At 48.8% G+C, this 27,564-nt stretch overlaps 1 protein-coding gene and 1 non-coding gene across 2 annotated transcripts; both read right to left on the reverse strand.

Moving 5' to 3' along the window:
- Positions 1 to 1,901: 1,901 nt before the first annotated feature.
- HSPA9 (heat shock protein family A (Hsp70) member 9) lies at positions 1,902 to 27,564 on the reverse strand. The gene is made up of 18 exons (XM_069869542.1): positions 27,504 to 27,564; positions 22,977 to 23,374; positions 21,143 to 21,201; positions 19,715 to 19,802; positions 19,419 to 19,600; positions 18,851 to 18,975; positions 18,142 to 18,215; positions 17,948 to 18,054; positions 16,931 to 17,093; positions 16,182 to 16,274; positions 14,299 to 14,508; positions 11,723 to 11,950; positions 11,018 to 11,122; positions 9,905 to 10,022; positions 7,254 to 7,348; positions 5,246 to 5,338; positions 3,481 to 3,621; positions 1,902 to 2,652 (listed from the first exon to the last, which is right to left on the reverse strand). The coding sequence occupies exons 1-18, from the start codon at positions 27,562 to 27,564 to the stop codon at positions 2,593 to 2,595; spliced, it is 2,400 nt and encodes a 799-aa protein (XP_069725643.1). The 3' UTR covers positions 1,902 to 2,592.
- On the reverse strand, positions 11,407 to 11,477 carry LOC138727348 (small nucleolar RNA SNORD63). Its single transcript, XR_011338546.1, has one exon. It is a non-coding gene; the product is annotated as a small nucleolar RNA SNORD63 (small nucleolar RNA).

Raw genomic sequence — 27,564 nt, forward strand, 5'->3', positions numbered from 1 at the left:
TCTTTTCCAACCTATATGATTCCATTTCATCCCAATCCCTGCTGGTCTGGCTTGCAGAGCCTAGGAGGCCATGCCTCACGCTGCCCTGCTCCCACCCACAGACAACACTGTGTAAGAGGATGCAGGCAGGTGCAGCACAAACTTCTCTTCATCACTCTTTTTTCTCTTAAGAATGCAACTATTGTGGGGCTGAAACACTGCTGGGGCTACTGGCTTCCCAAGTAGCCTACGTGGAAAACAACTGCAGGCAGTGGGCCCCCAACACCTTGCTCCCTGTCCTTCCCAGTGGCAGGACAGCAGCAGGGAACGTCTCAGAAGGGGAGTTGCTCCTTTGTATGAGAGCTGACAGCCCAGGTGCTGCAACTCCTGCCTTCCTGGCAGCTCTTCGCAGCGCAAAATTGTTTTCAGCATGACACACAGCACCCAACTGCATTTTCCCCATTCAACAATGTAGGTTATAAAGGAGGAGCTAAGTACAGTGCATTAAAAAGTAAAGAGCATCTGTGAAAGAAGGCTTTAAACTGTGACATGGAAAATACATCCTTCACACAGTAAAGGCCGACCCTGATCAATGATTTAGGGCCCCAGAGATGATGCTTCATCACCTTTGCCCTGACGGCGCTACAAGCCCAGAGCAGAGCCTTGTCCGGGGCTGCCCTGGCTCTGCTGCAGGAGCATCTTGCCGCAGTTCCAGGGAGGCAGCAGGAAAAGCTTCTGGAGAGGATTGTTTTTAACCTGCTTCACTTAAGGACGTTTCTGTTCAACACCTGAAATACCCAGCTTGCTCCGCTAGAGAACGTCTCCTGTTTTTCAGACTCCAGTTTTATACTGGGGCTGCTTCTGACAGGAGCAGCAATAGAGGGCAGTTCAGCCCTCTGAACTTCTGAAAAGATTTTTTTTTTTGAAAAGATTATTTTCAGGAGTTGCACAGCCAAGCGCTCCCTGCTGTTATTACCAAGCCCCCAGGATGGGAGCAGGGTCACACCACGACATAAGGAAGCACACGGCTTCACACAAGACCAGCAGCTGTCAAATCATCCTTAAGCCACATTCCTCTAAACTTCCAGGGAACCACACTGGAGCACACAATCCAAGCACACCTCAGCCTGCCACCACCCACCTCTGACAAACACCGCCCTGCCGCTTACTTAACCCAACAGGACAGGGCCTGGACCTACGTACAGTGGGTTTGTAACCACTATGCCACTTGTGGAAGGAAGACCTCTGGCCACACCGAGGAAAGCCCCACAGGCTGCACCCACCTCCCCTACCCACCCCGTGAACAGCCCCAGCAGAGCTCAGACCCCTGCACCTCGCCCACCGCCCTGCTGAAAGCAAAGCACCAGACTGGGGGTTGGAACACCTCAGTTCACAGCTGAAAGGGAAGTTCACAGAATTGGGAGCTGCACCCTCCCTAACAGCTTCTCTTACCTAGGAAACTTTCTATCGAGTGCCAGAGGAATCCCTAAGCAGTTAAGCTGTCAGGACTAAGCAGCTGTAAACTATGTTTTCTTTCCAGTCCATCGTGCACACACAGTAACAGAAGAGGAAAAGGCAAAAGGGATAAGCACGCTGCAGGAAGGAGATTGCACCTCCTTGGAAGACCTTCCTTGCCAGAAGCAGCAGTGGGCAGCTCACTCCAGCGCCGAGCACCATCATTCCCGCTGCTCCTCCTGTGGATCATAGCAGGACCCCAGGCATCTCCTCCAAGTGCAATAGCAACACCAGCAAAAGGGATGCACCCTCACCTGACACCAGGTTCCTTCTTTTTGCCTGTAAAAGAACCACCGGTTCCAGAAAGATCCCACCACTTCCGCTGGCCGACTGCTCCCCAAGGAGCTCTCTTGGGCAGTTACATCATCACCTCCTCCACCAAAGGCCAGGATACCAAGAACTCCGTGTTGAACACTTTTCTGCTTTTATTTTAAAAAAATCCAGAATGGATCCAATAACAGTTTTATTATCAAGGAAATTATTTTACCATAAGCAGAGAACAGACAAAGGATGGAGCAGAAGGCTCAGACAAGCAAAGTATTTAACACAGCCTCTTCCGTAAGAAATAACGTTACAGCTAAATTTGAAGTAACCCTTCTCCTTCAGAACAAGGCTCCCAGCCCAGCTGCAGATCCAGATGTTCTCCAGCCTGGCCACTGCTGCTTGCAGGCCTTACCAGCCACTCACCAGTAGTCACATCCACACGAAGGGTCTGTACAGGCATTATTCTCCTCCCAGTTTCAACAGGACTTCCACCTCCACTCCTCAATTTAGTGACATGGTTTCCAAACTGTGATATCGATTTAATAGACCATTGTGCCGGGATCAGAAATCAATGACCAGTCCCCAGGTGCCTCAGCGAACAGCACAGGGCCAAACGCTCAGAACTTCACCTGGCATGAATTAACTTTCATCAAGTGACAATTTATCTAGCAGACACATCACTAAGTTTATACATTAAAGAATTTTATATATAGAATACTGCAAAAACACAGTAAGTCTGAATTCTGCCCATTGCTGCTCAGGAAGGTCCTTTCTCTCCCAAGCGTCAAGAAAATCGACCTCTTCATACTCGAGTCAAGGCAAGACAGAGACTTCTTATTGTTTCTCTTCCTTCTGATCCCCCGGGCTTCCCGAGCCCTCTCGCTCAGAGGCCATCTGTGAAAGAGTTGGCTTGTGAGTTACAGTAGCAACAACGCGTTTCTCTCAGACATGACTTCCTAGCTGGCTACTTAGGTTGGTTCTAGACTGCAGAAACTCTTCCTGCAGTGAAAAGGGAGAATGGAAGCCATCTTCATCTCTGCACAACTGCTACCAAGAGGGAGGAAATCATCTTCCCATTATTTATGCTTTCCAAGTGGAGGCAACAAGCTTCCACTGCAGCACTGCACGTTTTCAGTTTAGGTTCAGAAAAGCAGCTTCTCACAGCACAGGGAGCTTGGAACCAGCAAGGTCACGCGTGCAGAGTGTGCCATTTCCATCCTGGGAGACCTCCCTGGAAAGGTGAGGTGCCCAGCTGCCAGGGCTCCAGCAGGTGAGCCTCTCACTGGGAAGGAGGCGGAGAAGAAAATCCTGATGGCCTTAGTACTGTAATTTTAGGCTGACTAAAAAGGAAGCCTGTTTTACAATCAACCTTAAAGTAAGTTCAGACATCACGTCTTTAGGCACTCCACCCACCTAGGGGAAAGCCCTGTCCTTGCTCTTCTTTATGCTCCTCATTAAGGCATTCCAGCACCTTTCCATACCACAGTGTACAGAAGTGTAAGACACTGCCCGGGAGGTGCGCTGCCTATGGCAGGAGGGCCAGGATTTCAGGCCGCCACCCCTACCTGACTTTCTAGAGCTGCCCCTTCAGCAAGCATCACTCACTGAGCTGCACTGAGACTCAGCACCACCTCTAAGCACAGATCCCTCCTAAGTGACTAACTGTCCTGACTCACCCCTCCCCAGTTGAGGGCTATAAAATGGGAACAACCATGAACCTACCTTCTTGTATGCCATTTCAAAGAGTTTCAGGGAAGCCTGCTGCAGGCTGGTTGCTGCCTGCCTGATGTTTTCTCCTGTTTCGGTGTCTTTACGAGCCAGAAGTTCTCTCATTTTAGCAATTTCTTCCTTCAATTTGTTGCACTGCAAGGAAGTCACAAACAAACATTATGAAATCCTGCACTTGGTCCACAGAGAATTTCATTCCTGTCATTTCGCCCACCTCCTGCCCACGGCAAACCACCTTTTCCTGCCAGAAGCCGGGAAGTCTCCAACTGCACCATACGGTCTGCAGGGACTGAGACTGCATTCAGTTCCCAACGGGCACCTGTCCACTTCACTAAATGTGCCACAGTTGGCACTAATCGCTCTCCCTGTTTGCACTCTCAGCAGAGGCGCCAAGGACAGAAAGCCCTGCAGAGCCTGAAGAGCTGGCCAAGGATGAGAGCTGCCCTCCCTGGCGCACCTCGCCACTGAGTCAGTCACCCTCGGAGCCAGGGTAAAGGGAAAAGAAAGCTGGTTTTCAGCTATACTGAAGGCATGTCAGAAAGCCAGCAAGCGAGGCTGTTCACCACCCTGTTTGATCCCTTTGTTGTGCTGGGAGAAGGAGCAGAGAGGCAAACCAAGGCAATACAGTCTCATCACAACCCCTGTAGCCATCTGTCCAACCCTTCCCCCAGGCTGGCATTTCCCTGTCAGGCTGGCACGCTGCTGGAGCTGCAGGCCTGGGGAAAAGAGGTTACTGGAGGATGCGGCTGTGGCGGCAGCGCTTGCTCAGCAGTGTTTGCAGGAAAACGTGGGCAGAGTTCTCACTTCGAGCCCCAGGAAGGGGAAGGCGATTGCTGCTGCCTGTGTCAGGCTGCTGTCTCTATCCAGACCATGCAGCTTTACTGCTAAGCGCTGCTACCCACTTCCTCTTGCCACTCCTCAAAACACACTTCAGGGAACAGATTTAGGCTCAGTGCTCCCTACGGAAAACTCCCGTGATCGTAATCCCAAACACAGAGTTACCCAGTCCCTATCCTGGAGAGAGCAGGTAGCTGAAAAACTGCATTCAAACTGACCAGAGGCTGCTTGTGAACTGTGACTTTGTTTCCTCAAAGGCCTCACAAGGGCTCTGGAAGCCCTTTTATGCTGCTTCTGAGAGTTGTTAGCTTGAAGATTGTGCAACCTATGTTAAACTTGGCTTCAGACATTCAGAACAGAGAAACTGAGCCATCACTTACAATAGCACTCTTTCGATACTAAATATCCACTTCACTCCAAAGACAGAAGAAAACTGGGATTGAGTGGATACAGTAATTGTCACAGCCTCCAGGTTCCGGGCTGCCGTGTTAGCACCGCAGGACCGCACGGCAGCTTTGCCTTTGCCCCTCTAATGTACGGGCAGGCCCTGTTTGTCATCTCCAGTGTTTGAACAGAACTCTCCTCTCATGCAGGCCACAGTGCAGCTCTTATCAAATCACCGCAAGGGCGAGTCAAGGACATAATTCACGCAGAAGCCTTTCATTAACAGCTTCCCAGGCTCTTAGATCTTCAGTGACACTCGACTCACACTTTGAAATAGGATATTTGCTATTATCCAAACCCTGTTCTTCCAAGTACGTCCTTACATCCTCCCACCAGCCATGCTCATCAAGTGCAAAATCCAGCAGCAGATGACTGTGCAGCATCGGTGCTGGTGGCCAGAGCCAGATGAGTGAGTTTAAGAACAGATACTGTATGGAATCTTATCTCCAATAACGTTAAGGGATCAAGAACTACGTACCTCATCTGCTGGCAGCTGATCCTTGAACTCCTCCATCTTCGACTCCGTATCATGGATGATGCCTTCAGCCATGTTTACAGCTTCCACGCGTTCCTGGGTAAGAGAGCTCATTAGGGCCTACTGCATTTATCACTGGTGATGGGAGTTGTGTACGTATAGACCAGCAGCTGGCATTTCTTTCCCCATATTGCCAGATTCCATTCTAGCTCCCACCCTGGCTCCTTCTTAATGACAAGGGGGGAAGAAGAAACACAAGCAAGCCGTTTCTTGGCAGACCTCACACTTTCACACCCAAGCTCACTTGCCTAGAAGTAGGGGCAACTAGTGAAGCACAGCTCTTAGCATGCTGGAAAAGCCAAGAACTAGCCAACATCAAGCCTTTCACCAGCAACTGCCTCTGGGACACCCAGCCCTCCCTCCACCTGAAAGAGCAGCCTCCCTGAACAGGGAGATTAGGAAGTTCTCAGGAGAGTGACCACGTACAGTGGAAAGCTGATGAAAAATAATTATTTCTACACTGTTTTCACTCCTTCTGCGATGCCAAGTCCAGCAGTGATAACTCTGTTTAGGCATTCACGATACTCCCACGGCAGTAAAGCCAGGATCAGAAAGGTGCAACGAGGGAATTCTGACAATTAGCTATGCAAGGCAAGTAAAAAGAAGCGATGGTTAAGAAAGTAACCGAATTGCCTTCATCTATGCGGTCACTGAACAAGAATGATAATGTAATCTACATCAAGACTAAAACAGGGAAGAACTTTTCCCATGATTTAAGATATGAAGTCAAAGCAAGGCAACAGGAAAAAGTTTTCAGTGCAGCTTCTTCAAGTGCTAGGCCACCTCCTACGCTTCTTGGACATGACACAGTTATTTAAACACTGGGACTTCCAGAACAAGGTCTTTAAATGTTCTCCATCCAACCTAGAAATGCTAATAAGTCAATGCTTTGTGGCTTTAGACCTGCCAAGGCACGGAAATGCTGCTTCACATGAGTTTATTCCATGTATTCTCTCCTTCAGTCTCTTCTAATCCCTTCACTGCCAAGGGCAAGAGTTACTGTGCTGCCTGAACACCCCCAGAAAGGTTTCTATCATCCAGGGGCACACAGAGTAGGAAAAGTCAGTGTGCTAGTTCCAGCAATCACTAAACATATGGTGATGCCATATCCCAGAGCAGGCCTTTACTGCGTCTGCTTAAAAATCAATGCTCTGTATTTAGTAGCATAATTCAATAGTACTACCCTCATTAAACAAATTAGTTCCAACCGTTAATCCTATGGATATCACAGGTTCAGTTACTCAAGCATGGTAAGTGTCAGTGTTCCCTTGATCAAGTCAGTGAGGCTTTCAAACACCTCCTGGCAGCTTCACTTGCACCAAGGGCAAGTACCACGCTCAGGTGAGTACAGCACTCAAGATGCCACAGTGAGATTCTCAACACTATGAAAACGTCAACTTTTCACAAAGGAAGAGGCTGAGGTGCAGTTTTGCTTAGCAGTTCTACAAATTAAGCTTTAAAATAAACTCAGAGATAGTAGCTGAAGTATCCCTGTACTGCTTCCATTTCAATGGAACATTGCTGTGAGAACCCAGCTGTGGAAAGCTGGCTTTAAATAAATTGCCAAGGTAATAGGCAGGTGGGCAGTGAAGAGCAGTGACAAATACATAACCAGAGCTGCAAAGCTGTTTGCCACGGGCAACAGGCAGGTGAGTTTGCTGATTGCTGCCTCCACATCCTAGTAATTCTTCATGGAGGAATTAAAATACTAGTCGCACTGGGCAAGTTACACAAGTCAAACCCGAGGCCCAAATGCCTCTGCACACACCTTCTTGCAATCCAAATGTAACTGAAGACAAGACGGAGGAAGATACACAGGTAACAGTGCAACCAAACAGCTCCAGACTACACAGAGAACCTACAGCTCCTCTGCAGTGCGCACAGTTAATAGCACAGAACAACAACCAGCAGGCACACTGCTGGCTGGAAGACACCGTGACGATCACATTACCTTCCTTCGCCTGTCTTCCTCTGCATACTTCTCCGCATTCTTCACCATGTTCTCAATTTCATCTTTGCTAAGGCCACCAGAAGACTGGATAACAACTGCATTAGAGAAGAAGCATTAATAAAGAATGTGCCCTCATCCTTGAGAAAAGGAGAGTATTATTTCCCAACCCTCTCAACGGCAGCAGCCCTGCTTAGGGACTGCGCCTGTGAAGACCCCGTGGGCAGTACAAAGGCAGGCAGCCTTTGAAGAGGCAGTGATGCTGCTGGCAGGATAAAAGCTGACATCTTAGATCTACAAGCTCCCCAGCTCTGCCTGACACTTCCTGTCCAACCCTCTGCAAATCACTGACTGTTCTCCAGTTACGCCTCCTGGAAAGGGAACATGCACACAAAGCCCCCTAAACCAAAGGGGAATTCAAACAGGTTAAAAACATAAACCTAAACCCAGAGCAAAACACCAACCAACTGTAAAAAAATATCCAAACAGAAGGAATCGCTTTAGCAGGGCACAGAGATTCCTTCCACTGTTGGAAAGCAGCCCAGGCTGGTAGCAGGATAAGACAACATTCCCCACCCAGCTCCACAGTAAGTGAACATAGCATGATTCTACAAGCAGACTCTTAAAGGTATCCTTTTTTTTTTCCTTCTTCTCTAGTAGTGGCAAAAAGCATAGTCTAGACTTCAGCTGATCTCTGCAGTAAAAATTAATTTCATTGAGAAAGAGAGGACCAAAGGCCAAAATGTTATACTAAGATCCTTATTACAAATAAGTTTTCTGCATAATACCTGTCAATGGTACAAAACCCTGAACAGACACACACACGTCCTCTGGATCCAGACGTGGGTTGAGCCTTTGTAATTAGAACCATGTTTGCATGCAGAAAAGCAACTAAAAACTTCAGATTGCCTGTTATCAGCAGGCATTTACTCAGAGCTAGAAAGCTGCTCCACATGGAAAATCTACAAGGAAACTGAAGTAGCAAGCCGCATGATTTTGGAAACAGATTTATGTTAAAAGCCAAGCAGTTTGGTGAAGACCATCTTAAGCCTTCAAGTTGCCAACACAGAGTTAACAACATTTTTAACTGAAGCATGCGTTTGTTGATTGCTCAAGTGGTCGCCTGCAAGAAACAACAAAGGGCAGTGTAGATGCTTCCCAGTTAGAGGCACTAGAGAGATCTATTTTGTACCAGGGGAATCTACAAGTGCTTCAAAGTAATTTTCTGAGTCCACGACAGAGCTTTAGAAAATGTCAACAGTGCTGTTAATTACCCCAGAACACCAAGCCTAAAATTTCACTGCACTACAGAGGAAAACAGCCTGTCAGCTTGAAGTCCCCAAGCCTCCTGCCATTTACAGACATTTCCAGCCTAAATGAGTCAAAATGAACAAGGATGCTACACAAAATACCTGCTGCTTCCAAACACTTGAATCTGAGACCTTTGTAAGAAACAAAACAGGGTCTGGGCACAGGTCTGATCTCTTCAGATCTGTACTTGGCATGCCTGGACCTAATACAGATCCTTCTAATTTGATTTCTCTGTTAAAAGCTGGCACCTTGATGCAAGCAGCCTCAAACGGAGAGCAATCTCCCTGTGTGTTAGCAGAGGGCACTTCTGAAGGAAGAAAACATCCAGGAGCACAGCACAGGAACAACTCGTACAAGGTGCTGGACCCTCAGACACCAATTTATCATTGAATGGATTGGGTTGCAATGGACCTTAAAGATCACCCAGTTTCAACCTCCACACCACGGGCAGGGACACCTCCCGCTGGATCAGGTGGCCCAAAGGCCCATCCAATCTGGCCTTGGACACCTCCAGGCATGGCTCCTCAGGCACCACTGCTCTGGGCAGCCTGGGCCACTGCCTCACTACCCTCACAGGAAAATGTTTCTTCCTAACATCTCATCTCAATCTCCCCTCTTTCAGGGGAAAACTGGCCCTCTGATCAAGAGCTCCTCCCCAGCTTTCCTGGGGCCCCTTGCAGTGCTGGAAGCTGCTCTAAAGGTCTCCCCGCAGCCTTCTCTTCTCCAGGCTGAAGAATCCCAACTCTCTCAGCCTGTCCTCGTATGGGAGGTGCTCCAGCCCTCCGAACATCTCCAATGCCTCCTCTGTACTCACTCCAGCAGGTCTCTACCCTTCTCGTGCTGAGTCACATTTCTGTCCCTTCAAGGTAACATAGAGCAGAACATCAGCGCTCCGAGCTCCTCAGTGACTAGGGAGCAGTGCTCCAGAAACACCTGTGAGCCCTCAGCCAACCTGGCTGCCAGACACCTCTGGGATGATGCTCTGCCAATACATACCCAAAACCCTGAGAAAGAGCCACACTCTGCTGGAACACTGCTATAGCGATCGCAGCAGACCAAGACAGACTGTCATGCAGTGCAAAATGATGTGGAATGCAGCAAACCCTGCCAGTAAGGACTTCCTCGACCTTTGTATAGACACATGCTTCATCTCTGCCAATGTGCAAGAGTTCATCCATTGGTGGCAACCTGTCAGCAGGCTAACAGAGGGCAACAGTGTGCTATGTGTTCACAGCAGCTTGACTTCTTTAATATGGATATATAGGCCAGTTGTTACTTCTTCCTCTCCCTATTCTGCTCCCCACCTCTCCTCCTCATCCCTGGGCAGCACCCAGAACACTTACTTTGCTGTTCTCGTCCGGTGCCTTTATCCTTGGCCGACACATGAACGATACCATTAGCATCGATGTCAAAAGTGACCTCAATCTGTGGCACTCCTCGTGGCGCTGGAGGAATCCCGACCTGGGAACGAGAAGTGCTCAGCTGTTAGATCCCACATGGACATGACCTCAAGGAATGAGGCTCCAGTTTTAAGCACATTATCTTGGTGATCTGTCAGTTGCATCTTAAATAAGACTCAGAGCTGAGCCCCACTCATGCCTGCTGGCATGACGTGGTGAATTTGGAGTATCAAGCTTTAACAAGATACAGATTTCTACCCAGAACAAGTGCTCAGAAACCACTTGCAGTAGCCCCCAGATTTGGTTTGGATGTGACACAGGTTCTGGTTTATTGCTAAACAAGCCCCTCTTTCCCTCCAGGACATGGCAGGATGCTCCCTTTCCTCAGTTCTGACACAACTGGACTTCACTACTGCATCAAGAGTCAGGCAATGCAGCTTCCTTTGAAGGTACAAAAGACAGGCAAAGTCGTTTCTTTCTGGATGGCTCTTCACGGCAACAGCATGTTCAGACCAACAGTTATACCAGTGGCAAATTCTGCCAACGCTGACAAAACCAATTCCATTTAGGGAGCCGGTTAGTCAGCCACACACCGCACACAGGGAGCCCTGGAGCACGTCCATTCTCCAGTAAGCAGGACAGTTCCACAGGTTTTCACAGGAAAGCAGCACTGGGCCTGCAATGAGTTTCTCTAGGGCCTGCAGTGACATGGAGCTTGCTCCAGGTCTCGCCTTCACAACAGCAGAGGTTTGGGTTATCTGCTGTGCAGACTTGCTACTACAAAGCTCTTTCAGTATTTTGTACCCAGAAGTATAAGGCCCTTTTAAGCAGCTGAGCCCTAAGGCTGCAGTAGCCCCAGTGCCGCATAAGACTGCTCAGAAACGCCAAATTCCATCTTAAATGCTAGCTGCTGCCCTGCCACTTGAAGGCTGCACCTTTAGAGACTGCCTTTTCACTACAAAGAGTCAAATGTCTTCTGTAAGATGACTCCTTCCAACACTGCATTCCTCAAAGAAGGCCAGCCCTAAGGTTGGGAGTACCGAGTAGCCAACGTACCAGGGTGAACTGGCCAAGAAGCTTGTTGTCACTAGCCATCTCTCTCTCCCCCTGACATACTTTAATCTCCACTTGAGTTTGCCCATCAGCAGCTGTAGAAAACACCTGGGGAAAAGGAAGAGAAAGTTACTATACAGTAAGTAGATTACAGCATGGGAAGGGATGCAGTTACAAACTGACTAACAACAAGGAAAAGAATAAAGAGAAGCTACTTCAAAGAGATAAACCCCAGAGAGAAAAAGTGTTATCAGGAAGAGCACACGTTAGCAGACCCAGACAAGGCAAAGTGAAAGAAGTATCACACCCAAGCCTACTAGGCCTTTACAACACAGAAATAAAGTAACCCCTTCCAAGGCACAGGGGCAGGAAAGGTGGTCTCAGACAGGCACAGTGCTCAGTTGCAGAAAGTCTCCACACAATTCTTCTTCAGAATGATGTGTTGACAGTTACATCATTGCACACACTGCAACCCTGACCACAAACACCCTGGGGTATCCTGGCACATTAACACAACTTACCTCTTCCCTCTTTGGTACGCTAATAATCAAGAGAAATACTCTGTGGCTGGCATTAAATTTCATTTCTATGCTGCTTGTCCTTGTCAGATGCAGAGGAGACAAGACTGCCTGCTGGAATGCTTTGGGTAACCTTCACGGGGTGTTTAGATCACCACAAAAGAATCACTCATTCAAAGTCAATTCATACCTGGCTCTTCTTAGTTGGTATGGTAGTATTCCTGTTGATGAGCTTCGTGAAGACACCTCCCAGTGTCTCAATCCCCAAGGAGAGGGGAGTTACATCCAGCAGCAGCACATCGGTAACATCACCAGCTAACACGCCACCCTGAATAGCTGCACCAATAGCAACAGCTTCATCAGGATTAACTGCTTTGCTAGGAGCACGGCCGAATAAATCCTGTACAGTCTGCTGCACCTGAATGGGAAGAAAGCACAGCTCATATGCAGAGAGAAGTGTCGCTGCCCAGTGCTGTGGCTGCAAGAACATGCCAGCCTCACCTACCAGTTTGTATCTTTAGGCTTCCTGCTGCTGTGTTACCCCATGGCACAGCAGAAATACTAAGCTTCAGGCCTGTGACTGCTCCCTCAATCCCATCTTCCGTACACCCCATTAAATGCTTTCATTTCAGTCTAGACAACTTATTCTCTGGAGACTTTCTTGTAGCTGGCTGACTTGATTGCAAAGTCAACCTACATCAGTCCTTGCACACAGCCCAGCTGTATTCAGCAGGGATCTGTCCGTGCTTATCAAGTAGGAGTCAAGGACTGCTCCCCAGGACCTTGTATGAGGCAGCGCTGGGCACAACAGAGTTTCCAAGGACAGTACAGCTGTGGAAGCAGAATGCAGGGATGGTAAAAAAATCCAGGGCAGAATGACATTCAACTTGTCTGTGTGCAATACAGGGAGAAAGGGAAAAATGTGTGAAGTACATTATTTTCAAACTATATGCAATAGGCTGCTTTGCCAGAGCAGGTTTGCTTCATCAGCAGACAGCCTGAGCTGCATTACTCCGTTTTCAGGGAAGGAATTCTCCTGATTCCAACAGATTTACTGCTGATGTATCCAGATCGTAATGCAACAAGGTGCCTGCACAGAGCACAGGGCAGTCCCCTACTCCTGACAAGAGAAGCATGTGGGACCTGGTTCCCACTCATCCTGCACAGTAAGTGTGATGCACCTGGAAAACTGTCCTGGCTGCACTTAAGCCAGGAGACATCTGTCCCAAGCGATCGTTGCAGAGGAAGGCACTTAATATGCATAGGCATATAATTAAGTGCAAGTCTTTCCCCCTGGAGGCCTATTTTACAATACAAAAGAAACTATTTCTAACCACCATCTGTACATTTCCTGGAGCACTGGCCACATGAACACTCCAAAGAAGGCATGGTCCCTCCTAGCAGGGCGAAAGGAAAACAACGTACAGAGAGAAGGCCTTGTGCTAGGTGAAACACAGGCACTGATCTTGAAGTTAGAGCTGTAACTACAGGCCCTCAGCAATGCATTATATAAAATCAGAGCCACAGACTGGGGTGGTACTAACAGGGTATAAAGTAAGAATAGTAGTAAAAACCATGAAATCATTATTTCAGTACTGTCTGCCACCCCAAAGGATACATAACACTTCAGAAAAGGCTTCCCCACCTCCAGAAGTGGTTTTCATCACTTCATGTGTCACTAGCCACACCATTTTTCCCTTACCCCGCTGGAAAAGCAGGGACTTTGGGAAGTTGCTCCACTTGAGCTTTGCCCAGAGCAGTAGCTTCTGTTTATCTTGCTGCTCTGGTTCCCCTGCCTGGGTGACCTTCTGCACACAACAATATCACCTCCAGCTCCCAGGCTCATGTAACACTTAGAGAAGACAAACCCACCACCAAACCCCAAATTGATCCCAAGCAGAACTATGTACACACCTACAATCCTAGCAAGGACTGCAAATCACAAATCTTCACAGCAAACAAACACCACAAGCCTGATGGATCCCTATGGAACGAGACTTTGCCAATTGCTGTAGAAAAGGACAAGCTGTACCCTTGAAGATTGTGTGCAGACACGTTCAGTCCTGACTTCAGGGAGTTAAACAGCAGCCTGCACTGCTGCGAACAAGAATGATGCATCACCAGCAGATAGTGCCTTACCTGCGAGAGACTGCATGTCAGTAGAGCAAGCTTCTATGTCACCTGTTGGTGCTTATCGCCACAGCACACAAGAGCCAGGTATTAGGTGATGAGTCTCAGGAATAGCCAGTTAAATACGCTTGACAGCACCCAGCCTCACACAGGGAGCCAAATACAGGCAAACAGCAGGTAACAGAGCTATTCTGCTCGTGCAGTTTCTTCACAGCTAGCTATGACTGCTCTACATGGGAAGAAATCCACTGGAAGGCACCGATAGGTTATTGCCACTGAAGCGTACCTTTATCACACACTGAAGCCTCCAACACTCTGTATATCTAAACAACACTGCTTATGTTGGGTTCACAGCAGAAAGTCAAGTTGAATCTTCAACCCCTGATAACTCCCACTTGTCTTTGCTAAATACAGCTTGGCTACAGCCTCTAGATCCAAGCTGAGCTAACTGAACAGGATGAGAGTATCGTGCCACTGTTGTCAAGGGACTAAACATGCGAACTCTGTTCCTGGGGCCTTCAGTTGCTGGAGCTTTGAAGTTACCAGACCCCTGACTTTCCCGCTGTGGATCACCCTTAACAGGAAGCACCAGCAGGCTGTGCCAGTTTTCGCCAGTAACGGAGATATATGTCATACCTTCGGCATCCTGGTCATCCCACCAACAAGGATGACTTCACCAATGTCACTCTTGCTGACTTCAGCATCCTGCATGGCCTTCTGGCACGGTGCTACCGTCCTTTTGATCAGGTCAGCTACAATGCCCTCAAACTGCGAGCGACTCAGCTTCATGTTCAAGTGCTTTGGTCCAGAAGCATCCATAGTAAGGTAGGGCAAGTTAATATCAGTCTGTAGGCACAGAAAGAGGCACAGAGTGAGAAACAGGAATGGGACATAAGGCAGCTACATACAGGTTTTAGATCAAATTACAGGTTCTGTTCTGCCTGTACTGAAACATCTGTGTGGCTGTTAGCTCTGCAACCCAGTCTCTAAGAGGCAGCCAGCATATTTTTATGTTTGACATTTCAAATAAGAGACAGGAAAACTGTTTTCTTGTTACACATCTCGGTTAACAACTGTTTAGTTCTATTTTAATATCATGTTACTTTCAAGTCTTTTATTGAAAAACAATTTAATTTCTATCACAGCCAGGTGATCAGAGCTGAAACATGCTGGAAGCAGTTACAGCCTTAATCCTCTTCCTTCAGCACAACACAGAAGAAAGCTCATTGTCAGTGTTCAGAAACACGTTTGCCAGATGACTAATGCTTTGTGTAACATTTCAGAACCCCTGACTGTTTTCTAAATGGAAACAACTCATATTTGACAGCCAGTCCACTGCCATTTAACACCAAGTCCATCAGTGCCAGGGACCATAATCTCCATTTTTCATGGCTATGACAAATTCACATGCTGCATTTTAAAGCAACTCTTACGCTGCAACCATCTTGTTCAAGTGCTGAGTCATGCTGACATTAAAAGATACCACAATCAAAGCAATTAAAAACGCTAATGCTTTAAGATCTAGAGATTAAGTTTACACAGCACTAACTAAACTCATGTTACTGACTAGATGTGTGCATTCATTTTATAAGCAGCGTGGTCAAAAGCATTAGGGGAAAATAGGCCCTAAAGCAAGTTCTTTTCCCTTCTCCATTAAAGAGTTAAGGAATTCAGTTTTTCCTGGTATAAGCAGACTGTATTTGCCAACTCTTGAGCTAGTAAAACAGAGCCTGCTATGTCTCTGGCAGAACTATGCATCCATTGTGACTCGCCTAAATGCTTTGCTATGAGCTCCCCACCAGCCAACAAAGACCACCAACAAAAAAAAATGTTTATTCAGAACCTAGAAACTGGCAGAGTCCTCATTTCAATTACTATATAATTGACCTTAATTTCACTTCAGTAACTATTACACCCCCAACTTGCTGCTTCTCCCGTTCCTTATTTTCAGTAGTGAATAAAGAACATACTTGAACGCATTCATATACAAAGTGAGTGGAAAAAGGAAAGGAGGTATATATTGCCCACTGTCCAGACAACTCTTCTCTAGGCAAATAAGTACAGAACCTTTATAGAAATTATTTCTTGTTACTAGACAAATTAGCTGTTTCAGTGGAATGAATAGCACCAAGGTTTTGGAACTGCCTGCACAAAGCTGGAAGGGCCGTCAGTAACCCAGCAGCACTACCTGCAGCTGACTCCCATGATGGCAATCATATTTCTGAAATACTTAAGTTGGGACCAAAGCCACATTCCCTGCAAGATGAGAAAACACAGTGCCAGAAGAAAGGCAAAACCCAGCACCCGCTAATAATCTCAGCTTTCCACAATTAACTGCACTCCCAAACAGTCTTCCTTGCTAAAGGATTTTGTAACCAACTGGCATCACTTTAACACAGAAGCTTGTTCTGTGACCACAAGAAAAAACCAGCAATTTCACGGAGCTATGTAAACAAAAACCATGCAAAACTCAGCATACTGAACTGTTTCAGTGGGCTGCTTTGAACCCAGCCACCTACCTGCACAGACGATGAAAGCTCACACTTTGCTTTCTCTGAGGCTTCTCTCACCCTCTGCAGGGCCATGTTGTCTTTAGTCAGGTCAACACCCATCTAAGAGACAAACAACACTGGTTAATAGGCTTTCAACTTTTGCACAGGAATCACGGAGAGCTTCTCTCCACTGCAGTTCACCTTCCTATCACTCTTGACTGTGAAGATGTTTCTAGAAATACAGCCTAATATAAATACACTTCCGCTGATCTCTCTCACTTCTGGCAAATGCATTTACCATTTCAGAAGCATCTGTGAGCCCTCTCTGCTCTGGAAGCGATTACATGGTAAATAACATACAGCTTGGAAAAGCTGCTGCATCACAGAATATTAAGGCAAGGCTGAATTAGTAAAGGAGTTGGAATTACACTGCAGTCTCCTGCAGCCAAGCCGGTATTGCATACATCTGTGCTGCCACATTCAATGGAACCACAGATTTTCCCTATTAAAAGTAAGCAGACTACAAAGGATATTCCTGCTCTGCTAGAGGAAAAAAGCAGAAGTTCTGCTAGTCTTCCAGAAGAGGAACAGTCCATCTCAAGAAAGCAAATATAAGAACTGGAAGCCAGGCTAACAGATAGTTAATACTCTTAATTTCAATTGTGCCATAGATTACAAACCAAGTCCTAGTAATTAAAGAGAATTTCCATTCCTTTATATAAGTGAGGTTGAAAAAGAGTGTAACTCCAGACTGAATTCTGAAGAAGTTACCTTACCTCTCTCTTGAACTCTTTAACAATGTGTTGTAGCAAAGCCTGGTCAAAATCTTCTCCTCCTAAGAAGGTGTCACCATTGGTGGACTTAACCTCAAAGACTCCCTTCTGGATTTCCAAAATGGAAATATCGAACGTGCCACCACCCAAATCATAGACTGCAATACTACAAGAACAGATGCAGAAACGTTACTTTCTAGACAAAAACTTGCTTAGCTCAAAAATCACTCTCCCCAGGAGGTAAGCCGGCAGAGAAGTTAAGAGGTCCTCTAAAGACCACAGTAAACAAATGACGCAGCGCACACATTCCTTGAGAGCTGGAAGCTTTCTCTGAAAGATGTGCTGCACGATGCTTAACCTTGCCTGTTATTTCAGAGAAGGCAGATCCTTTCTCTTCAGCAAAAGCCACACTTGCATCCAATGACAAGGGCAGGGACACAGTATCATTATGAAACATGTTTTTCAAAATGCAAGGCTTTCATAGCACTCTAATCTACATCAGAAAAATACAAAATCTTAAATAGGAAGGTGGGAGGTGTCCTTGCCCGTGGCAGGGACGTGCAACAGGATGGGCTTTGAGGTCCCTTCCAACCCAAACCCTTCTATGAAAGAATTTATATAGCCACCCTTGAGAGCAAGAGAAGGCCACAGGCAGGCAGGGAAGATGCAAGCTGTGCATTCCAGGCACTAAGCCTTGGCGCACCTCTTGTGCTACACCTCAGCCTCTCACCTTGTTATCCTTAGCCACACCTATTGCTGCTACCACTAGGTAAGTTAATTAAATTGACACACAGCCTTCATAATTAAGTTGTAGCTGCAAGTTATGAACTCACTTTCATTTAAGTACGGCTGGCATAGAACAGAGGTGCCATTACAAAGCACTGACTCAGAGCTCCGAGTCTCATCTGGCAGAATTCCAACCCATGATTTAAAAAAAAACTGAAAGCAGAAGAGGCATTTACAAAGCAAATCACAGCATGCTTATTGAAGAGAGGGCAGGTGTTATGAACAGGCACTTACACTTTGTCTTCAGACTTGTCCAGACCATAGGCAAGAGCAGCTGCTGTCGGTTCATTAATCACCCTCAGAACATTCAAGCCAGCGATCTGCCCAGCATCTTTTGTAGCCTGAGGAAAAAAAGAGGAAGGGTGCTGACTACTGAGAGAAACTAAATGCGATTTATAAGCCCAAGAGTCTTGCAGCTTTGTGAATACCTGTCTCTGGGAATCATTGAAGTAAGCAGGGACTGTGATCACAGCATTCTTCGCTGAATGTCCCAGGTAATTTTCTGGAGGGAAAAGGAGATGGAACAGAGAGTTATCCTTGTAAGAGAAGACCATCACACCAAGTTATCATTATGTAGTTTGAAATCACCTTCCTAATTAAGAACAGAAGACAGGCTTGCTGCCCAAGAACTTGCTGCTTTCCAGGAAAACAGAGGGAACTGTATGGAACTGGACTATTCATGAAGCTATTCATTTGCCTCAAATACTAGGTCCCCTGAACGGTCCCTTTCTTGCTACATATCCAGCAGTCGAGTTAGAACAAAGCCACCCAAAATCCTGGCTGCCACAGCCTGTGCTCTGCTGCTGCCTGCGAGGCACAAGGACTGCTGTTTACAATGAAAAGGAGCTCCCCATTCTGAGTAAACGTGCATTCAATTCAATTAAAATTGAGTATCAACTCAATTGGTATTCAATTTTCGTAAGAGTGTGTTTCAAGCAAAGCACCAATACCCTGCTAAAGACCGGAGACTGAGGTAGGCACTAATCTTCCCTAAGGCCTCCACCCTATGGAAGGGCTGGCTATACAAGGATTCCTACACCAAAGAACACCTTTGTGGCTGCTCCAATTCCTTCTACCACAGCTCAGCACCAAGGCCACGCTTGCGCACACACACACCAAAGACCAGACTGTACCAACCTGCAGTTTCCTTCATCTTCATTAGCACAAAGGCACCAATCTGGCTTGGAGAATAGAGTTTCCCATGAGCCTCTACCCAGGCGTCACCATTGGAGGCACGGACAATTTTAAATGGAACATTCTTACTGAAAAAGAGAAGAATTTCACATGATTTTTCTACCAGCATATAGCACAAACCCCCTACAAACGAGCATGTATGAGTTCTAAACAAAGAATGTCCTGCTGCTATTTTTAATCAGCTACATCCTTTAATCACAAGCCTTAGGTATGATCATATAAGCTTTGATTGTAAATGCCCTCAAGAATGAGAAAAGCCTTGGCTGGTAGACACCAACCATTCTGCACAGCATCAGCTAGGCTTTTTCCTCCTCTGAAAACCTTAAGATGATCAGCAACCAACATAGCAAAGTACAGCTTGGCCCTCAGAATATAAGCAATGAAACTTTGAGACATGAGTGCATAACTACCTCACCTAAAAGAGGGATATACTTTAAAACACGTCATGTTACACAGCACTGTATTTTATGCATTCCTGCTGGATGTAGAATTGCTCCCTGCCCTCCCTTACATGTCCTTCTTCACTTCAGAGTCATCATAGCGCCGCCCAATGAGCCGCTTGGTAGCGTAGAAGGTGTTGTGTGGGTTAGTCACTGCCTGCCGCTTTGCCGGCATCCCAACCAAGCGTTCACCATCCGCTGTAAACGCAACAACTGATGGTGTTGTCCTGGCACCTTCGGAGTTTTCCAGCACCTACGTAAAAAACATAACAGGATACCATCAAAAAACATCACCTCTGAGAACACCTGTTTGGATTCTGACCTTTTAATACCTTTACTCTAAGCTGAGCTAAAATTTTTTACTTACTTTTGCTTGCTTTCCTTCCATAACTGCCACGCAGGAGTTTGTTGTACCCAAATCAATTCCAATAACAGCACCTTTGATTGCTTCTGAGCTGAAAAGCACATTGTAAGAAAAACAGAATTATTAACAAAGGAAAACCATGAGATAGCAAAACACTTTTCCACCCTGAAGGCTGGACAAAGTGACTTTTCACTTGGATGGCGAAGCAAATCCACACTGTGTTCTGAGCTAAGGTGTTCCTGGACTCTTGCAGAGAAATTTAACCTAGTGCTTGTTCTCAGTCGAACTGATTACAGGTACATCCTAGCTTGTTTAAATAAACACAAAATACTATTCTTCACAAGAATACTCTTTACTACATATATTACAACATCCCGATACAGAACCAAGCAGTAGCTAAATATGTGCCTCCACAGACAGAACTGGTTTTGGGTTGCTTATCATGTTCAAACTGGTTTGAAAGCATCCACCTGCAGTCAAAATGCTAACAATAAATTGCATTGGTTTATTTATTGCTGCTTAGCACGTAGAGAATACACAAATGCAACAAATTACTTAACCCATGAAGGGTTCTCCAAGCCAGAACTAAGATAACCATGTTTTCAGTCCTGAGGAGCCACTAACTAATTTAATTCTGAAAAACTGGAGTGGTTCTTACACAAGACAAATTCAAATGTTCTCTGCCTTTCTAGGAAGCGCATGTTACCCCATTAAGGCCAGAGAGAACTGAATTAGAGTTTTGCCTTGCAAAGTCATGCCCTGTGATGATACCGAAGGCAAAGCAGGACCATGTTTAGGACCAGGCTACCTACCCCCTTCTTGCTCCCCAAGACACTAAGTCTCTCTCTCCAATTCATGTAACATAAAGCAGCGATCTTGGAAATGTGCAACTGCTCAGTTTCTCTGCACTAATCAGAACTGGGCCATTTTTCTAACAGGAACAGATTTCCCACTGTGTCCTGAATCAGCACCAGCCACAAAACATCTGACCAAGTTACACAACTAACTGCTACTCATGCAAAAAAGAAACCCCAGTAATTATAATACACAAGCTGAAATAAACTATCTGTATGAATATGGAGCCACTCATTACCCTCATGTCAAGCCAGTATAAAACAATTTGTTCTACCAATGTTTAGGGTATCTTTTTGTTTGTTTTTTTCCAGTGGTTTGTTTTTTTTTTTTAAACCAAACAAATTTCAACATTTTGTGGGTGCTGCTGGTGGTGGGAGAAGGGGGAGAAAAATTCCTGAAAGTCCCCCTGCAAAAAAAAACGAGAGATAAAGAAACAGCCTTAGCAAAGCTAAACACACAGGTTGCAGGTTTTGCTCTGTTACCCCATCTCCAACTCCAATAACCAGTGCTGGTACCAGGACAACAATCGATATTAATATTAAATGGCTAAATGTGAAAAAGGAAGGAAATACTTACGCATATCTTCTGCTGGATGCTGTTCTGAGAACATTTTGACTGAGGCCATTCCAAAATGTCTATAAAATAAGGATGTCCCAGTGAAAATTCAGTTTTAAAAACCAAGCGATCTTCCACATTTCAAAGGCAGACAACTCCTCAAGTGACCTGTCCCTACTACAGTGTTTATTTTCTTAAAATTTAATTGCAAATTAAGGAGGAATTTGAGAGTCAGATTGCCACAAACCCCAATAATTACACCTATCCACCTGGCAGAACTCTGATCTCTTACCAGAACTGAGCCATTTCCCTCATACAAAACAACCTACAAATACGCAACCAGACATAACATACCAAGGTAAATCCACTCTGAACTTTCAGTTTGCAGCAACCAGCAAAAGATAAACATTAACCCCTGTCTCCAAGCATCACGCCTGCTCAGCAATAAGTGCTCTAAAAGTTTTCTTGCAGGGCCTGCAGGCAAGATTTTTGCATCAACTCTTTCTGCAGTGACCACAACTTTGCACCTTTGAGGACCGAAAGCATCAACTCTCAGGATTTTTAACAAAATAACTTAATGCAAACTGGTCCATACCAGACCATCACCCTGCTCCCCCTCGCCACCATTAACAGTTTCCTTAACAGAATCTATCCCGTCTCTGAGACTGATGGGCAGGGCAGCAGCACAGAGCGTAGCCTTCGTAGCCCCTCGCCATCCCCATATACACCCCCCCCAATCCTTTCAAGACCCCTATTGTTCCCTGGGAGTCTCCTCCATCCCTCCTGGGCCACCTTCATTCCCTCCACAGCCTCCTGTTCCTCCTGGCCTCTCTCATCCCCCTAGAATTTCCCCCATCCCCTCAGGGCTTCTCTCATTCCCCCCAAGACATCCCTTCTTGTCCCTTCGGGGCCCTCCCTGTACCCTCAGGTCACTTCCCCACCTCTCTCAGGCTCTCTTGTCCCTTCAAGACCCCTTGAGGCCTCCCTGGTCTCTCCCACGCGCCCTCTCATGCCTCTGTCACCTACCCCCACATGCCTACCACATCTCTCCTCTACTCTCAGGGCTGCTCCCCTTAGCTTTTTCATGCCTTTAAAAGGCCCCATTCCCTCAGGGCTGCCTTGTCCTTTCAAGGCCTCCCCATCACCCCTGGATCACCCTCATCCCTTCAAGGCCCACCACCACCTTGTTTCCTCAGAGCTGCTCCCCCAAGCCCTCTCCTCCCTTCAAGGCCCCCCGCCATTTCCTCAGAGCCGCCCCATCCTTTCAAAGCCTCCCCTGGGTCCCTTTGTCCTCACAGCCCCCTGTGCCTCCCCGCACTCCCTCAGGACTTCTGCCATTCCTCCCCAAGCCGTGGCCCCTCGTCCCCTCCAGGGCCTCTTCTATCCCATCGGATCGCTTCCCCACCTCCTCTGGGGCTCTCTCGCCCCTTCAAGCCCCCCTCCCATTCCCTTAGGGCTCCTCCATCTCTTCAAGACGTCCCCCATTCCCTCCGGCCCCCTTCATGCCTTTAGGGCTTCCCTTATGCCCCCCTATCCTCCCCCGGCTCTCTTATCCTTTCAAGGCTCCCCCATTCCCTTAAGCCTCCCTCCCCTTCCTCCAGGGCCTCCCCTGTGCCCCTCTAGGCTCTCTTGTTCCTTGAGGGCCTCCCTTGTCTCCCTCGATTCCCTCAGGGCCTCCTTCATCCCTTCAGGCCCTCCCCATCCCCTCAGACCCCCCCTCGTTTCCTCAGGGCCTCCCCCGTTCCCCCCCCATCTCCCTCAGGGCCTTCACCCCCATCTCCCTCAGGGCCTTCCCCTATCCCTTCAGGCCCCCTCGTTCCTTCAGGGCCCCCCCATCCCCTCAGCGCCCCCCGACCTGCGCGGGCCCCGGCGCGGGGGGGTGCGCGGCGCGCGGCAGCAGCAGCGGGAGGCGCGCGGCGGCGCTGATCATGGCGGCGGCGGAGCGGGGCGAGGAGGGACGGGGCGCGCGCGGCCGCGGCTCTTCTGGAAACCTCCACCCACGTGGGGCCTGCCGGGGGGAGTAGGGGTGAGGCGCCGCAGGACCAACCCCCGTCGCGGGCTGTCCCCGGAGATCGCCCGATCGCTCCGAACGCGTTCGGCACACACGGCTCGCACAGCGCCGCCCCGCGCGCGGCCGCGCGTTGTATTTGCGAGAGGCGAGGAAGGCGGCCGCCTCGGTGGCGCGGGCTGAGCCGAGGCGCGGGCGCCGGAGTGGCCCTCCGCGCACAGGCGCTGCCGCGGACAGCCCGGGTCCTGAGGGCGGCCGCGCACTCAAGGTCGGACAGGATAAAGCGCAGGGCGATTGCAGGGGCCTTGCGTCAGGGCGGGCGGTGCGCGTGCGCACAGGGAGGCGGCGACAAGGAAGGGGGGAGGGAAGAGCCGGGCAGTGCGCGCATGCGCAGTGTGACCTGTGGGGAGGGGGGCGTGGCCGGTCAGGGGAGGGGGCGTGGTCAGTCAGGGGAGGGGGCGTGGCCAGACCGAGGGCGCGGACAGAGCCGTGTCCCCAGCGCGCTTGCTCAGCCTGGAGACGAGAAGGGTCCAGGGAGACCTTAGAGCAGCCTCCAGTACTGAAAGGGGCTCCAGGAAAGCTGGGGAGGGGCTTTTGACAAGGGCCTGGAGTGACAGAACAAGGAGGAATGGCTTTAAATTGGAAGGGGGAAAATTTAGATTACACGTTAGGAAGAAATTCTTCACGATAAGGATAGGGAGGCCCTGGCCCAGGTGGCCCAGAGCAGTGGTGGCTGCCCCATCCCTGGAGGGGTTCAAGGCCAGGCTGGATGGGGCTTGGAGCCCCTGATCCAGTGGGAGGTGTCCCTGCCCAGGGCAGGGGGTTGGAATTGAATGGGCTTTAAGGTCCTTTCCAACCACATCATTCCATGGAGAAAGTTTATCACAAGTGACAGATGTGGGAGAGTTGGGTTTTTCTGCTGCTCAATATTGCTTGAACATAAGAGCTCTTCTAGGAGGTGGAGGAGTGTAGGGATGGGGCCTTGGGTAACCTGATCTAGTGAAATGTCGATGCCCGTGGCAGGGGGGTTGGAACTAGATGATCTCTGAGGTCCCTTCCAACCCTAACTATTGTACAATTCCACGATTCTGCAGGGCCAGGAGCTGTTGCCGAGGCACACTAAATCCCACGCACTATAACTGAGCCAGGATTAACATACACTCGTAATAAGTGTTCAATCAGATTGTTTCTGCGTGGCTCACAAAAGCCTGACTTCATCCCTCGGGCATCTCTGAGTCCTGGGATGAGCCATGGCCAATCCCACCCGTGTCCCTGTCTCCCATCACCAGAAAGGGGCAGCAGCCAGCCGTGCTTGCGCTGCTTTCCCAGCCACTGTGAATCATAACTCTAGGAGAATGACAGCTTAATTCACATCCCTGACAACTCCCAAGTGTTGGCAAGGCTGCAATTAAAACACGAAGGCGCTTTGGAGCTGCTCTGGGAGCTCTGTGCCGCTCCTCCCTGCTCCCCTTTGGTCTCCAAGGTGAGAAGGGCAGGCTGTCCCACCTCGCAGCACGCCAGCCCTTCTTCCCCGGGCTGCAAGAGGAGCCCCTCGACAGCTTCCAACAGTGCAACAGGTGAGACTGTTTCAGCAGGCTGCAGAGGTGATAAGAACAAGAGAAAGTGTAAATCGTCCTGCTCTGAAGGTTGCAAAATCCCCTTTCTGGCTGCTTGTGAGGGGACAGCTTGCAAGGGACCCTTGGGCACAGCTCCTTGGGTCTGGCTGATGTCAGGGGTTCATTCCCTGAGCGCCACCTTCCACACGCGGCAAACTCACAGAATCATTAGGTTGGAAAAGACCCACAGGATCATAGTCCAACCATACTCGAAGCAGTGAAGGCCCCTGGGATGCCCCAGTGCAAGGCCAGCAGGCAAGTCTGATCTCTACTCCTGAAACATGAGCTGCTCACCTGTAGGTCCAGAGGAGGCTACAAGGATGATCAGAGGGCTGGAGCACCTTCCATACGAGGACAGTCTGAAAGACTTGGGCTTGTTCAGCCTGGAGAAGAGAAGGCTCTGAGGAGACCTTCTAGTACCTGAAGGGGCTACAAGAAAGCTGGGGAGGCACTGTTCACAAAGGCTTGTGGTGATAGGATGAGGGGCAATGGGGATAAACTGGAGAGGGGCACATTTAGACTAGACACAAGGATGAATTTCTTCTCCATGAGAGTGGTGAGGCACTGGAATAGGTTGCCCAGAGCAGTGGTGGCTGCCCCATCCCTGGAGGGGTTCAAGGCCAGGTTGGATGGGCCTTGGGCAGCCTGATCCAGTGGGAGGTGTCCCTGCCCCTAGCAGAGGGTTGGAACTGGATGATCTTTAAGGTCTCTTCCAACCCGAACTATTCTATGACAAGGGAAATCCCACAAAGGGCTGGCAGGGCAGGGCAACACGGTTCTTCTCAGACTCCCTGCAGCGAGGACCAGGCACCAGCTGCCCACAACACAGCAATGGGGCAAAGGAGCTGCCCTGTGAGGACCCAATTAGTTTCCTTGCTGGTAACTTGCCCGACGTGAGGCTGTTTTGAATCCCCGCAGAGGCTGGTCTCGCAGCTGCAAACAAGGCTCCACAGGGATGTCCTGTCCCCACTCCCACAGAGAGCAAACACGGAGCATTTGCTTGACTCCCATAGGAGCAGAGCAGAGCTGTAGCTCCTTTCCTACACAGCCTAAAACCACTTGTCTGCGTCTGTCAGCTCTGTAGGCATCTGTCTCAGAAGGATGTCGCTGAAAATGGCAAAACCACAAGGAGGTTACACACGGTTTTCCATGGAAGAAGCTGCTAGGGCTGCCGGCAGCGTGATGTGTCTGCGGGGAGCTCTGCATTAGCTTCCCCACCTTCATTATTCCCTGCTGGCAGGAGCCAGAGAGCTCTCAGGGAAACTCCAACACCCCTGGGAGCCAGAGAGCAGGAGCTCTCTGGCTCCCAGGGGTGTTGGAGTTTCCCTGAGCGATGATGGTGTTTAGGTGACCCGCTGGGGAAAGGCTTCTCGAGGCAAGCACCTGCACTTGAGGAGCTTCCCTGCTCGCTGAAATGAAGCCTCGTACACAGAAAAAGCAGCGACGGATCAAACGCAGCGTGGCATCAGTCTGCGTTAGGGTGAATCACAAACCATGTCCCGCCACGCTGGGTGCGCAGGAGGAAAAAGTTGTATTTGGATTCAGGGTTATCTGTAGATACGCAGGGAAGGGCTGCAGCGTACGGGAGGGAAGGGAATGGGGTAGAAGGGTGAAAGTAAACCTTCCCTGTTGCAGGGATGGAAGGAACGCAGGCATTTCTTTGCCTTGAGTATTTAATTCTTACACATTGGTGTTGTAAGGAACCACCAGGCAGATGCTTGGCCAGGTCTTGGGGGGATCGAGCAGGGACGTGTGGATTTCCAACACATTTCCAGCATCCTTCCAGGCTTCCCTGGTTTCACTCCCTGATTCCACTGGGTCTGGCAGCAAGCATTAGCCTGTACAGCATCACAAAATAAATTAGAAAGCAACAGAGAAGCAACAAACCAGCAACAAGACAGTTACGGCGGCTGCCTGCGAGTCTGCCAGCAGCTCACCAGACCTTCCCACCGTGTGTGTGGCAGAGCCCTGTCACTCAGCCGAGGATGCCAGCAACCGGAGGGAGCAGCAAACCACATCTCACCCCTACATGATTGCAGCTGCCGTAATAAGGATCTGAGGTGCCTCCAGGAACCATAATAATGAGGGCAATTAGTGTGTTACAAAGGAAAAATTCCAAATGCTGCACTCTGCAGATTTTTTTATTTTTTTTTTTACCCTGATCTGAAGTGGCTGAGGTACAAAGAGTGGTTTTGGGAAAGATGCTGCGGCTCTGAAGGCTGATGTCAGTCCTACCGAGAGGACAGGCTGGCTTGAAGGTCACTTGGAGCCAAGCTGTGCCATGGAGAGGAGGCTGACGGGGCTCAGCCAGCCGGGCTCGAAGGTGGGGGAAGCCCCTGGAGACCCCTGCGTTCAGGGTTCATGGTTCTATGTGCACTGGCCCGTATCTCCCCTCTGCCCTTTGCTGAGCAGGGCTGGAGTCGTCCTCTCCCCTGGCTCACCACAGGGTTTTGCAGCACTCACCAGCCCTCTGCTCTGGTCTGCTGTCTCCAAACAGCCTCATCTGCTCTCCCACACACCCTCCAGCATCCCAGTGCAAGGCCCAAATGTGTTTCCCTATTTCTGCTTCCCTAATCGCTCCCTCATTAAATGGCTTTGGAAGGATCACTCCTCTGTGACACGCTTGCCGCTGATGGCATGACTCTCTTCCTCTCTGCTCTTTCTGCACTCTGGTAATTGCAGAGTCACCAAATTTAGAGCCGTGGGAACCAAGAGTGTTCTGTACCCCCTCCTCTAGGCCACCACAAGGGTCTGTTACCACACTGCTCCCCCTGAGCCAGTTCCTCACAGCACTCCTTGCCCACTGTTCTTTTCCCCAT

Source organism: Phaenicophaeus curvirostris, chromosome 15, assembly GCF_032191515.1.
Source record: "Phaenicophaeus curvirostris isolate KB17595 chromosome 15, BPBGC_Pcur_1.0, whole genome shotgun sequence".
Taxonomy (NCBI): domain Eukaryota; kingdom Metazoa; phylum Chordata; class Aves; order Cuculiformes; family Cuculidae; genus Phaenicophaeus; species Phaenicophaeus curvirostris.